This window comes from Schistocerca piceifrons, chromosome 2 (assembly GCF_021461385.2).
Source record: "Schistocerca piceifrons isolate TAMUIC-IGC-003096 chromosome 2, iqSchPice1.1, whole genome shotgun sequence".
NCBI classification, from domain to species: domain Eukaryota; kingdom Metazoa; phylum Arthropoda; class Insecta; order Orthoptera; family Acrididae; genus Schistocerca; species Schistocerca piceifrons.
In genome coordinates this window covers 751222701-751239995 of record NC_060139.1, presented here as the reverse complement: position 1 = coordinate 751239995, position 17295 = coordinate 751222701, and the positions used below count along the sequence as shown (strand labels likewise).

At 38.9% G+C, this 17295-nt stretch overlaps 1 protein-coding gene across 2 annotated transcripts in view; it reads right to left on the bottom strand.

The window, feature by feature from the left end:
- LOC124776957 (fat-like cadherin-related tumor suppressor homolog) overlaps positions 1-17295 on the bottom strand; it is a gene marked incomplete at its 3' end in the record, with an annotated part of 338653 nt that overhangs the window by 41218 nt on the left and 280140 nt on the right. For both annotated transcript variants that reach the window (XM_047252191.1, XM_047252192.1), the window contains 1 exon segment: positions 13950-14015. In XM_047252191.1, coding sequence (XP_047108147.1) covers positions 13950-14015 — 66 coding nt within the window.

The window sequence follows — 17295 nt, the reverse complement described above, 5'->3', positions numbered from 1 at the left end:
GCAAAGCGTGTGTCATCATCGCCGCAAGGTCAAGCAAGACTGTCTGATCTCCCGCGTGCGGGCCGGCCGTGCACAGCTGTGACTCCTGCAATGGCGGAGCGTGCGAACACACTCGTTCGAGATGATCGACGGATCACCATCAAACAACTCAGTGCTCAACTTGATATCTCTGTTGGTAGTGCTGTCACAATTGTTCACCAGTTGGGATATTCAAAGGTTTGTTCCCGCTGGGTCCCTCGTTGTCTAACTGAACACCATAAAGAGCAAAGGAGAACCATCTGTGCGGAATTGCTTGCTTGTCATGTGGCTGAGGGTGACAATTTCTTGTCAAAGATTGTTACAGGCGATGAAACATGGGTTCATCACTTCGAACCTGAAACAAAACGGCAATCAATGGAGTGGCGCCACACCCACTCCCCTACCAAGAAAAAGTTTAAAGCCATACCCTCAGCCAGTAAAGTCATGGTTACAGTCTTCTGGGACGCTGAAGGGGTTATTCTGTTCGATGTCCTTCCCCATGGTCAAACGATCAACTCTGATGTGTATTGTGCTACTCTTCAGAAATTGAAGAAACGACTTCAGCGTGTTCGTAGGCACAAAAATCAGAACAAACTTCTCCTTCTTCATGACAACGCAAGACCTCACACAAGTCTTCGCACCCGAGAGGAGCTCACAAAACTTCAGTGGACTGTTCTTCCTCATGCACCCTACAGCCCCCATCTCGCACCGTCGGATTTCCACATGTTTGGCCCAATGAAGGACGCAATCCGTGGGAGGCACTACGCGGATGATGAAGAAGTTATTGATGCAGTACGACGTTGGCTCCGACATCGACCAGTGGAATGGTACCGTGCAGGCATACAGGACCTCATTTCAAGGTGGCGTAAGGCCGTAGCACTGAATGGAGATTACGTTGAAAAATAGTGTTGTGTAGCTAAAAGATTGGGGAATAACCTGGTGTATTTCAATGCTGAATAAAACAACCCCTGTTTCAGAAAAAAAATGTGTTACATTACTTATTGAACAGCCCTCGTACTTTGAGAAACGACTTCCTGACACTTAAATCTATACTCGATGTTAATGAATTTCTCTTCTTCAGAAACACTTTTCTTGCCATTGCCAGTCTGTATTTTATATCCTCTCTACTTCAACCATCATCAGTTATTTTGCTCCCCAAATAGCAAAACTCCTTTACTACTTTAAGCATCTCATTTCCTAATCTAATTCCCTCAGCATCACCTGACTTAATTTGACTACATTCCATTACCCTCGTTTTGCTTTTGTTGATGTTCATCTTATATCCTCCCTTCAAGACACTGTCCATTCCGATCAACTGCTCTTCCAAGTCCTTTGCTGTCTCTGACAGAATTACAATGCCATCGGCGAACCTCAAAGTCTTTATTTCTTCTCCATGGATTTTAATACCTACTCCAAACTTTTCTTTTGTTTCCTTCACTGCTTGCTCAATATACAGATTGAATAACATCGGGGGAGAGGCTACAGCCCTGTCTCACTTCCTTCCCAACCACTGCTTCCCTTTCATGCCCCTCGACCCTTATAACTGCCATCTGGTTTCTGTACAAATTGTAAATAGCCTTTCGCTCCCTGTATTTTGTCCCTGCCACCTTTAGAATTTGAAAGAGAGTATTCCAGTCAACATTGTCAAAAGCTTTCTCTAAGTCTACAAATGCTAGAAATGTAGGTTTGCCTTTCCTTAATCTTTCTTCTAAGATAAGTCGTAGGGTCAGTATTGCCTCACGTGTTCCAACATTTCTACAGAATCCAAACTTATCTTCCCCGAGGTCAGCTTCTACCAGTTTTTCCATTTGTCTGTAAGGAATCCATGTTAGTGTTTTGCAGCTGTGGCTTCTTAAACTAATAGTTCAGTAATTTTCACATCTGTTAACACCTGCTTTCTTTGGGATTGGAATTATTATGTTCTTCTTGAAGTCTGAGGGTATTTCACCTGTCTCATACATCTTGCTCACCAGATGGTAGAATTTTGTCAGGGCTGACTCTCCCAAGGCCATCAGTAGTTCTAATGGAATGTTGTCTACTCCCGGGGCCTTGTTTCGACTCAGGTCTTTCAGTGCTCTGTCAAACCTCTTCAAGCAGTATTGAATCTCCCATTTCATCTTCATCTACATCCTCTTCCATTTCCTTAATATGTCCTCAAGTACATCACCCTTGTACAGACCCTCTATATACTCCTTCCACCTTTCTGCTTTCTGCTTTCTCTTCTTTACTTAGAACTGGGTTTCCATCTGAGCTCTTGATGTTCATACAACTGGTTCTCTTTTCTCCTAAAATCTCTTTAATTTTCCTGTAGGCAGTTTCTATCTTACCCCTAGTGAGATATGCTTCTACATCCTTACATTTGTCCTCTAAAGCCTAGCTGTTTGTCATACAGCCTTTAAATGATGCTGTTGTTGTGAGCCTTCAAACGCCTTGGAAGTCATGAGAGACACATGATGCTCAGTGTCTAAAATGTGACGGGCTTGTGGCTGTTCTGCTGTCTCTGCAGCTTTTAAGGCTTTTACGGCAGCCTGACATCCTGCATCCAATTTCTGGCAGACATGAGATGGCTCTGAGGCTTGTTGGATTCCTGTAACTCTCGTGGCTTGAGCTCTCTTAGAGCCATGTGCTAAATCCAACTTGAGTTTGTGAGGCTTAGAGTAATAGTTTTAAGTATGGTTCTCAGGCTTACCATCTAATTTTACTGTTATATCTCCACCAAAACTGTCTGGATTTGCACTGTCACGGAATAATCTAGAAATACTAAGAGTTATTGACCATCATGGCAGCATTGTCTGCATCCCTCTCACATATACCATATTTAAAAATGTTAATAATACCAAAAATAACGCAACTTTCTAAAGTAGCTTACGCTCTTTCTCAAGGTTCAAACTATCTCTATACAAAATTTCATCAGAATCAGTACAGTGGTGGAGTCATGAAAACTTGACAGACAGAACTACTTTCGCATTTAACAATACCGGCATTAGTGTGAAAGTATGGATTAAACACATTGAGAATTCAATAAGCATTGTACTGATTATATTAAATCATATTATGTGGAACATATCAAACAATAAATGTTTTTTCACAAATATGATAAAGTTCAAAGGTCAAACTTAAATAGCTTTCTCAAGGAGTAATTATTGTTCCGTATTTCATGTCGTATTCTTCAAACCAATAACTATGTTGTGCTACACACTGACTAAAGCAGCCCATGTTCTTTCTCAGCATTCAAGCTATCCCATACCTTTTGCATTTATAATATTAGTACAGATCTGAAAGTATATCAACACCAGCATTTGAAAATACAACACTGTTGGAGACATACCAACTTGAACTGAACTCTTTTTTTTTTTTTTTTTTTTTTTTTTTTTTTTTTTTTTTTTTTTTTTTTTTTTAATACAACGAATTTGTTGCTATAAAATTGTCTTGCTTTGTATTAACAGTTTCCAGAGACATACAGTCTAGGAGACATCCAAGCTGTGGTCTCACAGACCACTAGCATTTATTGTTACTCTGTTGCTAATGCACAGTTGTGGGGTAGGAGATTACAGAACTGTGTAGTAGTACTTTCTTGAAGTTGACTGTTTCCTTTGTCAGTAGCTCCTTGAATATGCCATGACCTATACTATTACTGCTTCATTTGCGCAAACACCTGGGACTTGGCATTATGGACTCATTAGCCAGATCTACTTCTACTGTTCGTGTTATGGATCCTGACTTTGAGGATATTGTTTTAAAATAGTATGAGGACAGTTTAGGAAGTAATGCTGGGCCAGATGGCGACGACAAACTTGAAAGCAAACATAATACAGTATAGGAACATTGTGAAAGTGAAAACGAGATTATTTTGCCGCCTGTGAATTCCTTGAATGAAATAAGTGATCAAAGTGATGAAGACAGAATTGTGGAGACTGGATCTTTAGCTAAAGGTTCTGCCAGACATACATTAGGTCAAAACAAATATCGTTGGTCATTGAAGCCTCTTCCAAAGATGGACAATGGCATTATTTTTCTGTATGTTGGACATAATTGGAGTGAATGCATTTGCCCTCACAATTCCTACAAAGATAACGCTCAAGTGAACTGGTTTAATTGTTGAAGAAGCTTGTAAACGTGTTGGTAACACCACAGATAAAAAGTGAGAAAACAAGTACCATGCACCCCATGAACTTCATGGATCCTTCACCATGTTTTGGGTGTAGCAGAATGAAGAGTACAAATCATTGCAGAATGATTGGAAAAAAGCGAAACATGCTCCACATGTGACCCAAAAAAGAAGAGAAAAACATATTATATTTGCCATTGTTGCAAGAAGCCAATCTGACTTTAAATCTGTACAAAAATTTCCAGCAAGTGCAAAGAAAACGTCCGAGAAGGAAACTAAACACCTAAGAAGTACTAGAGTAATTTTCTTTTTATCAATGTTTTGTGGGAGTTTTATGTTTTATTATTACATGAATAATAAACAGTAAAAATACAGTAAAAAGTAAAATTTGGAGCACAAATTACTTGAGTTTCCATAGTATTAACATCATCATTTAATATTACATTCATTTTGTACAGTTTTCTGCTTATTAACATCATCATTTAATATTATGTTCATTTTGTACAGTTTTCTGCTTAAATGAGGTTTTTTTTCATAAAAATTAATTTTAAAATTTATCTGAATATGTTTGTGTGTGCTATTAATGCAACCTTTTAGATAAAATCTGAACTGTTCCTCTGAAATTTTTGAATGCAGTATTTACGGCTATGTAAATACAGCGGTCACTCAGACCGCACCTGGGACAGTGTGTGACAAAAAAATGACAGCTAAGGTTTAACTTTGCATACAATGCAACTATGTTCCATCAGACTATTTGGCTGTATCAAAGTAGTCTTCCTAAAGTAACTTACAACGTCATAAAATGTTAAGAAAATATATCCTGATCAGAATATTTTTTTTAAAAAAGGGAAATATATATCTGAATAACAATCTTTAATCATCCAATTACTTGTTTTGCCCAACACTAGGGGTTACAGCAATACTGTGTCCTATTTTAATTTTCTCTTGTCATTTCATATTATAACTTAACTAACAAAAATGTTCTACACTGTCAAGTGTACTGGGTGGAGTAGCTAGACAAAATCCAAGGTTCAAGGCCATGCGGACACAATGTGAGGAGTAAGATGTACACTGCTTTGCACCTCTTAATTCAGCAGCCACCCTGGTTATCAAGGTCTCAATGCTGATAAACACTGCTTTACTATTTTTGCTGCTTCAGCTGCCTTTTCCCCTCCACACACTATCTGTCTTTTGCTATAACATAAATAGATAGTGATTCAGCATACAGAGAAGTCAAAACAATCTAAGTGAAATTAAAGGCAAGGGTTTGAATGTTGAGAGTGCATTGGAAATTCAACTGTTAGGCACAGAGGAGAGAGCAGATGGTGGAAAGCACACACTGAAGGCCTCTACAATGGAGATTACTTGCCCAATGACATGATTGAGGAAGAAATGGGATTCAGTATGGAAGACAAAGGTGATCCATTATCTGAGCCAGAGTTCAATAGAACTCTGAAACACTTGTAATCAAATAAGACAAAATGGATAGGTAACATTTCTCCAGAATTTCTGAAATCACTGAGGGAAGTGGCAATTGGTGATTATTCTAGTGGGCGTACAGATCTGCTAGTCTGGAGACATACCATCAGACTTTTCGAAAAATATCATCCCTACAATAACAAATATAACGAGGGCAGATAATTGTGAGAACTATCATACAAGCAGCTTAATGGCGCCTGCATCCAAGCTACTAAAAATCCATACAGAAGAATTAAAAAGAAAACTGATCTTCTGTTGGATGAAAATAATTTGGCTTTCAGAAATGTAAGGGCACCAGACAGGAAGTTCTGACATGCAACTGATCATGGAAGCAAAACTTAAGAAAAAGAGAGAGCCAGTCATAGGAGTTGCTGAGCTGGAAATAAGTGTGACAATGCAAGATGGTGCAAAATGTGCAAACTTCTGGCAAAAACAGGAATAAGCCAAATGAAAGACGAATAATACAAGATGTACAAAAACAAACAGAGAACAATAAGAACAGAAGACCAAGAATGAATCACTCAAATTAAATAGGGTTAAGACAGGAATGTATTTTTCTGCCACAATAGTACATTCCATACACTAGAGGAGCAATGACAGAAATAAAAGAAGGGTTCAATAGTGGGACTTAAATTCAGGGTGAAAGAGTATCACTGATAAGATTTGCTGATGAGATTCCTAACCACAGCGGAAGTGAAGAAGTATTACAGGAACTGCTAATGAGTACAAATAAGGTTTGAGAGTAAACTGAAGAAAGTCAAAAGTAAGAGGATTGGTAGAATTAGTAAAAAAAGCTGCCAAAATTTGGGACCACAATGTAGACAAAATTAAGGAAGTTTCTAGAATGAAATTTTCACTCTACAGCGGAGTGTGCGCTGATATGAAACTTCCTGCCCCGCGAAAGGCAAAGGTCCCGAGATCAAGTCTCGGTCCGGCACACAGTTTTAATCTGCCAGGAAGTTTCAAAATTAAGGAATTTTGCTTTCTTGGAAGAAAAATAACACATGATGGACAAAGAAGGAGGAGGACACAAAAAGCAGATTAGCACAGGCAAAGAAGGCTTTCCTGGTTGAGAAAACTCAGCTAATATTAAACACTGGTATTAATATGAAGAAGAAATTTCTGAGAATGTATGTTTGGAGCACAGCATAGTATGGCAATGAATCACAGACTGGAGGAATACCAGAAAAAAAGAGAATTGAAGTATTTTGATGTGGTGATATAGAACAATGTTTCATATTAGACAGACTGATGAGGTAAGGAATGAGGTGGTTCTCTGTACGACCGGCAAAGAAAAGAACATACTGAAAAAACTGACAAGAAGAATGGGCAGGATAATAAGGATGTATACTAAGGCATGTGTACTAGAGGGTGCTGTAGAGGGGTAGGTGAAGACAGATATTGGAATACATCCAATAAATAACTGTGGACCTCGGGTGCAAATGCTGATCGAGATGAAGATGTTGGCACAAAAGAGGAATTTGTGGTGGGCTACATTGAACTATTCAGAAGACTGACTGGGGAGAGAGAGTCCTCAAGGATGTCTTCCAGCAATAGTAATCCTCACTGCCTAGCTGTAACGAGAAAGTGCCCTATCAACATACTGTGTAATATTAGTGACACCATCAGATACATTACTCATGTCCCCGAACATTAATTGTTATATTAACATAAGTTTAAAAAATTGTTTGTCTGTTTGTCAAGTCTGCCATTTCTGTTGAGTATTCAATTTCATTCAATTAATAGAATAAAAGTCAATACTGGATGGTGGAGTGGTAGGAGACGTATATACACTTTATGTTATCAAATGTAGTGGCATGATAGACAAGGTAAAAGACAAATTTCACTTGTTTTCTTTATACTAAAAAACCTAAGTAACAACAGCAATTTGACTTTAAAATAAGTTCACTGACTATGAATAACTTTGCTTTAGCAGTGTATAGTATGGATGTACTCCCCACTAGAGACATATGAAAATTTGTGGCAGACCAGGACTCAGACTCAGATTTTCCACTTGTCATGAGTGGTTGCCTTAACCATTAGGCTATCTGTGCATGCCTCACAGACTGGCCCAACTTTCCATATGTTGCACTGTCTATACATGCCCGCACCATAGAATCCTACATTCTTTGTCATCATCAACAATATCTGTTCATCCAGATATGCAAGTAAATATTAAATTTCGAGGCAGACAAAAGATGATAGCACCATAGTTCTCGATTTCTCATACCGTTATTCTCACTGGTTTGGGAATACCGAGTACACATGCAAGCATTTGGTGATGAATGTCGGAGGCTGTGGTGTAGGAATGTAGACTGTGTAACATGTGGAAGCTTGGATCAGTTTGGGAGGTGTGCATGGATAGCCTAATGGTTAAGGCAATCACTCACAATAAGCAGGAAATCCAGGTTCAAGTCCTGGTCTGGCATAAATCCTCACATCTATATCTAACACTTTCAACCAGCAAACTTTTTTCGAAGTAATTTCGGACAGCTGTCTATCGTCAACAATGTCTGTTCAACCAGATATGCAAATAAACAATTTCAATTAACATCAGATATTTTCATTATAGGATAATGATTTAATAGGCAAGGCAAAACTAACATTAAACGCACATTATGTCATTTAGTGGTCTGATTGTTACATGAGGCAAGCCCATTGAAAATTATATGAAAGGAAGAAAAGGAATTGGGTTTTTTATTAACTACACAATGTATTTTGGGAAGTATATGCCTTTGTCTTGTTCATAATTTCATCAATTGTTTAAATATTTTTTCTTCCCCTGGTGTGGTATTTTTCCTTTAGTGATCACACAACCATTCTCTATTTATATAATTTCTCTCTATAAATCAGAATGCTATTGATGAGTTGTTCCTCTGTCTTTAATATGTTGCACAGCTCATCAGGGATCAAGGTGATAAATGCAGTGTCCAAGTTCTGCTCCATAAGATTCAAGATCTGCATTGTACATACTTCAGAATTCAAAATGAAGAATATGCGACATATGCAAAATTGCATCTCTGAGGAAAATAACAGTGCAACACAATGTAAAATACAATAAACTGTCGATGAAATATCAAGAACTTGAAGTGAAGTGTAAGGTGTAGAATGGGAAATAAATAGTAAACACCCAGACCATGATCTTGTTATCCAAGTTCCAAATGTAAACAAGAAGTGGTGTTCACTGGAAAAGAGAACTAGGAAAAGAAATCTAGATGTAAACTGTGCTATAAATCAAGGGTCAACAGCAGACGGTAAAAATATGCAGTCATGAGTTATGTGTGATCAAAGTCCAACACTGTCACATTCTGTATGTAAACAGACCAACTTGACACACACAGAAAATGCATCAGTACATGAAACAGAGTATGCTATAGTGGGAGTGTGCCAAACAAAGAAATGGTGATAAAAAAACCTTGATAATCACTTAGAGCTGTACACAATTAGTGATTATAGCAAGGATAGTATGAAACAAATCAAAAGTAAAGCACACAAATGTGATATGCTGCTGTGGCACCTATCAAAACAAACATTTCAGGTTGTGTTCACGCTGAAAAATGCACCATCTCCACAGAAGAACCAAAAGAATCATTCGAGTCATGAAGAAAAAGAGTTCTTGTGCTAACAGTGTCATGGATGGTATTGATTTGATTAGCTCTGAACTAGATGGTACACATGCTGTGCAATGTATCAAAGCCCGGTGCATCATTATATGAGGCGATAAAAAATGTAACTGAAGTGACTGAAGACTTTGATCAAAAGATACAGTAATAGTTTTGGTGGGAAGAAATGACATCGAGGACAATGAGCTATAGCAGTATTACGAGCTGCGCAGTCACAATACTTTCTCCAGTTAGCCATAAGACTAAATAATTTTAAGTACAGTATCAGACAGGCATAACAAACCAGAGATAAATGAGAGTATTAATTTATTTAATAGAATACTTGTCTTCTCTGTAGGTAACTCCACTTTCAACAAATGTGGGACAACTTTCAATTTTGCAAATGAGAGAGCTAACAAGGTTTCATTTTAATATCCATGGGATGTATATTAACAGGTTAGACAAGGAAAAGATTTGTTCCAGGTATGCACAAATAATGAAAAACATGATGAGGTGCACTCAATACAGAAAGATTAGAAAACTATCTTCATGAAAATGATCAAAACATTACAAATAAGAAATCTGAACAATGCACTCTACATGCAAAAAAAAAAAAAAAAAAAAAAGTATCTTGATAGCCAAGACAGACATCTTTTATACGTAACACAAAATAGGAAAATACCAATGTGAAAAATCACCAAAATGGATCTATCAACATGCACCAAAATATTCAGTCCTTAAGAAGTACATTTGTATGTGTAGAAACACTACTGAGTGATGATGATAGCCTGACAGTGGTGTGTTTCACAGAACACTGGCTCCATGAGCAGGAAATACCTCTGCATAATCTATACAACTATTCAATAGCATTACACTTTTGTAGGCCATTACAGAAATGGGAGCAACTCATATACATGAAAAAAAATTACTCTTAAACATTACAAATACCAGAGCTGATCAAGAAAAATACAGTACTGAGTGTTTAGCACTTGAAATTGTAATTCAGAATACAAATATACCATCAAAGTCTACCGTTCACGTGACAGAAGTGTCAAATCATTTTAAATAAATTAGATAGTGTGTTAAATAAGACAACTAGCTGTAAAGGAAACAACAAAATTTTACTGTGCAGCGACTTCAACATTGCTTACAGTAAGATACTGAGACTGAAAGAGGATCTCTGCTCAACTCCTTGTCTCATACAATTTACATAATGCAATCAGTGACTATATCAGGACTGCTACAAACAGTGCTTTTACTATAGATTATATGGTCACCAACATAAAGGCAGATTAAGAAGGCAGCGTCGCGACTGGGGCCGGTTCCGGCATACTTGGAAGCGGTAGCGACATCAGCTGCATCAACATGTACGGTAGATCGGCAGCAACGACAGGACTGGCTTCTCGGGCTGGTGGAGGTGAAGGAAGGGGCGGTGGCACCGGCGTGGCCACCACTCGTGGGCGCATCTGGTTGTAATGGCGAACAACCATGCCATCGTCCATACGTATTTCACAAAGCCGGCGGCCGCGAAGAGCATTGACCACCCCTGGAATCCATTTAGGGCGAGATCCATACCCTCGTGCCCACACGTCGGCGCCCACCGAGTATTTTCCCGCTCTAGGGGACACAGCACAAGGCCTGACAGGGTGAAGCAGGTGCAGTAGAGTGTGCAGTTGGCGGCCATGCAAGAGTTCAGCAGGGCTGCGAGCACCCAGAGGCGTGAAGTGATAAGAACTCAGAAATTGCAGCAGAGCGTCATCTGTGGAAAAAATCACTAAAGAATTTTTTCATCTGGCTTTTGAAAGTGCGGACAAGGCGCTCGACCTCCCCATTCGATTGTGGATGGAAGGGCGGTGCTGTAACATGACAAATCCCTTGTCCAGTACAAAAATCACGGAAGGCCTGCGAAGAGAACTGAGGGACGTTGTCCGTGACGATCGTGGTTGGAAGACCTTCTAGCACAAAGATTTTGGACAAAGCCAGCGTCGTCGCCGCTGTGGTGGGCGATGGACATCGAACAACAAACGGAAACTTCGAGAAGGTGTCAATTAACGGTAGCCAATAAGTACCGAGGAAGGGGCCGGCAAAGTCAGCGTGCACCCGTTCCCATGGCTGCGCGGATCAGGGCACGGAGAGGACATTGTACGAGGTGCAGCCAGTTGTTGAGCACACTGACCACAAGCAGCAACCATGTGGGTGATGTCCGAATCAATACCAGACCAATAAATGTGCCTGTGGGCCAGGGACTTAGTCCGAGAAATACCCCAATGGCCTTCCTGCAACAGTTTGAGAACAACTTTGCAAAGAGAGGCTGGCACCACGACCCGTGGAGATGCGCCATCCGTGGCCAGAAGAAGAACACCATCACAAACAGACAGACGAAGGCGCAAGGCATGGTAGTTGCAAAGGGGATCCGATGCCCGGCCCTTGGTCCTGTCCGGCCAACCCCGTTGAACAAAACCGATCACCTGACGCAGGACCGGGTCCCGCGCAGTAGCTGCGACCTGCTAACCTGTAAGGGGAAAACCCTCGACTGCACACCGTTCCTCCTCATCAATGTGGAAAAGAGTAGTTCATCACGATCGAAAACCGGGTCGGGGCCCATCGGCAATTGCGACAATGCATCAGCGTTGGCGTGCTGGGCCGTGGGGTGATAGTGAATCTCATAGTGAAAACGAGACAAGTATAAGGCCCCACGTTGTAGGCAGTGAGCTGCCTTATCCGGAAGCGACGCCGATAGGCTGAACAGAGAGACCAGCGGCTTGTGGTCGGTGATGAGGTGAAACTTAGAACCATACAAAAAAACGCTGAACTTTTTTAGAGCATAAATGATAGCGAGCGCCTACTTTAATCACCAATAATTGCGTGGATATTCAAACACACTCACTTAGAAACAATAGCTGGTTACATGATAACAACTCAGTATCTCTTATTTGACTGCCGTGCCGTGACATGCGGCCTACGCCGTTCATAGCTAGATGGCGCTCCCGCACTCAGCCGAGTTGCGGAGCACCTCTATCGCCGTTTGTGCGTACTGTAGTGGCACTGTCACAACAGTGATAATAACCGATCAGACCTACTAGAAGAAATTCAATAAAAATCAATACTATTTGTGGATGAGACAAACATTTAAATTAAGGGAATGGATCTAGAATAAGCTACAAATGGAGCTGAAAGTGTATTATGCGCACTAGAAAACTGGTTTAGAAATAATAAATGGATTTATATATAAATCATAAAATTCAAAAACAATCGACCAGAAGATAACAAGTTAGTATCACAAATTAAGAAATACAGCCTTGAATAAGTACCATGTGTAAGATTTCTGAATCTTCACGTTGACGCTAAATTAACATGGACAGAGCACATCAGTAGTATAAAAAGTAAATTAAATCCAGGCCGCTAAGCACTACGAAAGTGAGCCAAAATTTCAAGTATCAAAGTTCGCAAAAATGCGTTACTTTGTGCACTTTGAACCAATAATATCATCGGTACTCATTGTACAGAAAAGGGCTATAGGCATCATGATCAATGCGAAACTATGAACAAGTTTTACACACACACACACACACACACACACACACACACACACACACACACACACACACACACACACACACACCATGAAGCAAGAAACTGTTGGAAACAGAGCAATAGAACACAGGACAAGTCACTACAGCATAAGTGTAATGTACATGGGGATGTAATTATCCAAGTGCCTTCCAAACAGCATCAGCAAAGTCAAGAACATTAATACCTTTCAATTTTTTTCTGTAAATGAATTTGCTGATTATTGCAAGGAAAACTAAAAAATGTAATGAGAAGTAACCACCATTCAATTCAAAAAATGATATAAATGTATGTATGTAAGTTTAAATGTGAGGGCAATAGTCATTTACTGTGAAAAAATAACTGAATACACTGTACCATATCATAAATGTATTACGCTGTAATTTGTGCTGTAAATGCTCTAAGCTGCAGAAATTTTTTATTGTATAATCAAACTGTCAAAGTGTGTATATTCAACGTGTATATGTATTGAAACAACATGTATCAACTGAAATACATCAAATGGCCAGATACATAAATAAATATTCTAAAAGGTTCAAAAACATTAATTAATAGATGATGAGAATACCCACAAAAGCTCAAGAACATTTTAGAATAATCTTCAGCCACTGTGTGTGTGTGTGTGTGTGTGTGTGTGTGTGTGTGTGTGTGTGTGTGTGTGTGTGTGTGTGTGTGTGAATCATATTGCCGTGTATGTTGTCTGAAAGAGCGGGCAGGGGGTTTAGGGGGAGAGACAGAGAATGACTTTTCATGTATTTGCACGAGTGAGACATGACTGAATTATATATCTATCACGCGTTGCATGTAATATTATTATATTTAACCAATTAAGTGATATTCATCATAAGCACAACTGATATGAGCAATGCTGAACTGATATGAGCAATGCTGCACGAAGTTAGTGGAGGAAGGGGTTCAAGAATGATGTCCCACAAGATATTTCATCTGTTCCTGTTTTTATTATTACACTCAATAAAACACTTTTAAAAGCTGTTCCATTACAAAGCATTTTGCTAATGTTTTCCACATTTTGTAATGTTATTTTATTGTATTTTATTATATTTTATCTTTTGGTGAAATCATTCAAATTGATTACCAAGAATCAGCTTTGAATTCAATACTACCTACTTTCCTTTATGAACATTTTCAATATCATACTGGATACTACTCACAGGGTCTGAAGTCCTCTTGCGTTCACATATGACACTGACAAATACTGAAGATGGTCCATCCACACCCTGAAAAAGAAAACTGCATTTGAATAATATGAAACAGAATGCTGAGTGTTCAGCATTTCACAACAGTTTTGAAAGGAGTTTGTTTTATGACTGGAGCAAATAAACTAATGAAATTACAAGTTCAAAGCAGTAATTACATACAGGGCTTTCTTCAGTCTAAATGTTTGATTTGTGACTAAATTATCAAATGTTTTTCACCAATTATTATCAGAAAAATATCAAGAGAAGTACTCAGTTTCAATCATATGATGAGAAATTAAGCCTGGTAGTGCCCACTGTGCTTTTTAAGAGGAGCAAGCAGTATGCTAGTACTGCACTTCATCCTATGAACCTCATTTACTATGACAATGGTAACGAGCATCACCATTACCGTTATCTACAACTGGCAGCTACAAAGATGACATTACTGACAATGTTTACATACAGGCAAATGATAACACTTGATTCTAAGTCAAATCAAGACCTTTTTGCCATTCTTTCCTTTTCTCCTTATTCCATCAGAATCATTTTACATCCATTCAACATTATTTAATGCAACATAAGAGCTTCATACTGATACGCAATTGTAAATGAATCAGATACTCAACAACAGATGGCTCTATTTTTGTAGAAAACTGTTGAATGTCATCACACTTCTAATGACCTAAACAAGTACAGTGGAATCTCGTTTAGTGAGCACCTCCCTTAATACGCAATCTGCGTAATGAGCAAAATGAACTGTAAAAAAAAAGACTCACTTAATGAGTGATGTTTTGCATAACGAATGGAAGCAATTTAGTGTGACGTCACCAGCCATTTGTACGCGGTGTGGGAAACATTCAATAATATGAAGACCTTTCATTGTCGGCAGTTGCATATGTACAATGTCTTAAACTTGCGTTCACACTGTGTGTGTGTGTGTGTGTGTGTGTGTGTGTGTGTGTGTGTGTGAATGAAACTTACCATTATTGAAACACAACACACATATGGTGAGAGCATTGCTGTTTAGCATGCACATACACTCAGCCTACACCAACTATTTGCACTATCCTCAAGAGCAAGGACAAGATTAAGGAGACTGATGCTTCAAAGGAAGTGAAAAAGAGTATCTAAACAATGGTTTCATATTCTAGATGATATAGAAAGGTTGCTCCTTATATGGATAAATGAAATGCAGTTGCAAGTCATCACTGTTAATGAGAACAACATTTCTGAGAAGGCAAGAATGATTTTTGCCAACCTTGTTAAGAAGACACCAGGCTCATCAGTGGCTGAAGAAGTGTTTAAGGGAAGCTGTGGGTGGTTTGAGAAGTTTAAGAGAAGAATCGGCATCCACAGCGTTATGAGGCATGGAGAAGCAGCCAGCTCCGACACAAAGGCAGCAGAGAACTTCATCAGCAACTTCAAGATGCTCATAGATTCTGAGTGTTATCTGCCTTAATGGGTTTTTAATTATGGCGAGACGGGTCTATTCTGTACAAAGATGCCAGAGTATACCTTTATAACAGCTGAGGAGATGCATTGCCCAGTCACAAGCCAATGAAAGACCGTCTCACACTGCTATTCAATGCCAATGCAAGTGGTGCTTCTTTACCATTCCGAAACTTCACAAGTCTTCAAGAAGTACAAAGTCCAGAAGAGCAGGCTAAATGTGATGTGCAAGTCCAACAACAAGACTCGGGTGACATGTGATGTTCTTTATGATTGTATCAATGAAGTGTTTGGCCGTTTGGTGAAAAAATATTTGTTTGCGATGAATCTGTCACTCCATATCTTGCTTTTTATGGACAACACTCCTGCCCGTTCTCCAAGCCTACAAGACCACCTCCTTGAAGAATTTCAAATCATCAATATCCAGTGTTTGCCTCCCATCACCACTCCATCAATATAAACTATGGACCAGCAGATTATTTCTAACTTTAAGAAGCTCTACACTAAAGCACTCTTTAAGCACTGCTTTCAGATGACTGAAGCTACCAATCTCACTCTCTGAAATTTCGGGAAATATCACTTCAACATCTTTGCCTGCATGAAGATGATTGAAAAGGCATGGGAAGGATTACAAAGAGAACTCTCACTTCTGCATGGAAGAAGCTTTTGCTGGAGTACATTGTTGGATGTCACTCTCTTGTCATGATCAGTATTTTTCAATTCTTGCACGACTGTTACTTTGTATGGGAAAAGTTCTAATTTTTTCCTTACAGCTGTGTGGGCCATTCCGACACTAACATCTATTTCCTAGGCGAGTTTTCTTACTGACTTGTTCAGACTCACGGACATTTTATCAGAAATATCAAGTAGTTTATCCTCAGACAAAACGCTAGGACGACCAGTTCTCAGTGCATCTGTCACTGAACCCAAACTTTGAAATTTGTTAACCAAATCTCACACAGTATAGCGATGTGGAGTGTTGTCTCTGGGAAAACTGAATTAAATGTTTGAAGAACTGAAACTGTGTATTTACTGCCAGCTTTGAACATGTGTTCGACTTCAAACGTGTTCTTCAATGGTTAGCATTTTAACAGTGAAAAAACAAAACAAATGAATAAAGGAATTAAACTTAAATGTTCACGTCAACATGTAGCGACACACACCAACGATACTACTGACGCTGGATGAGATAAACGAAACAGTGGAATGTTGGGAGAGTTCACTTTAAGGGAAGTAACCCAGCCAAGCAAATAATCATGTGGCACGAGCGGCTAACAATCATACGGCACTTCGGAGAGACTTTTTGAACACCTGTTATAATTGTTTTTGTTTACCATGTTTAATTTAACAAGCCAAACAGGGTTATTAACTGGGAAAATTATCTTTTTTATGTTAGAATTGGTCTGTATGTAATGCAAAATCTCAGGCCTTGTAGCTGGCAGATTTATCAACATCCTCCCAATAGCCTGTACTTGAGAGCAATTAACTTTTCTCTTTTCCAAGATGGAGGCCTGGATTGCTACTCAGCATGTCACAACTGATAGTGAGGTCAAGGATGTTGTCAACAACTGGTTGAAGCACAAGGTGGCATCATTCTTTGGTGAAGGAGTAAAGAAGATGGTATCATGGTTTGATAAATGTTTGAATTTTGATAGCGACTCCATCAAAAAGTAATGACAACATGTTGGTACAGACTTTATATAAACTAAATTTTACCTATTTTTCCTTTAATAGCACATCGGTGATTAATTTATGAATAGTACTTGTAGTGAGATGTAATTTTGGATAGCAAAATCTTTATTTTCAAATTGTTAATAGTACTGATTTAAATTACATGCAATTAACAATGAGTAGTCTATGCAATCGTTAA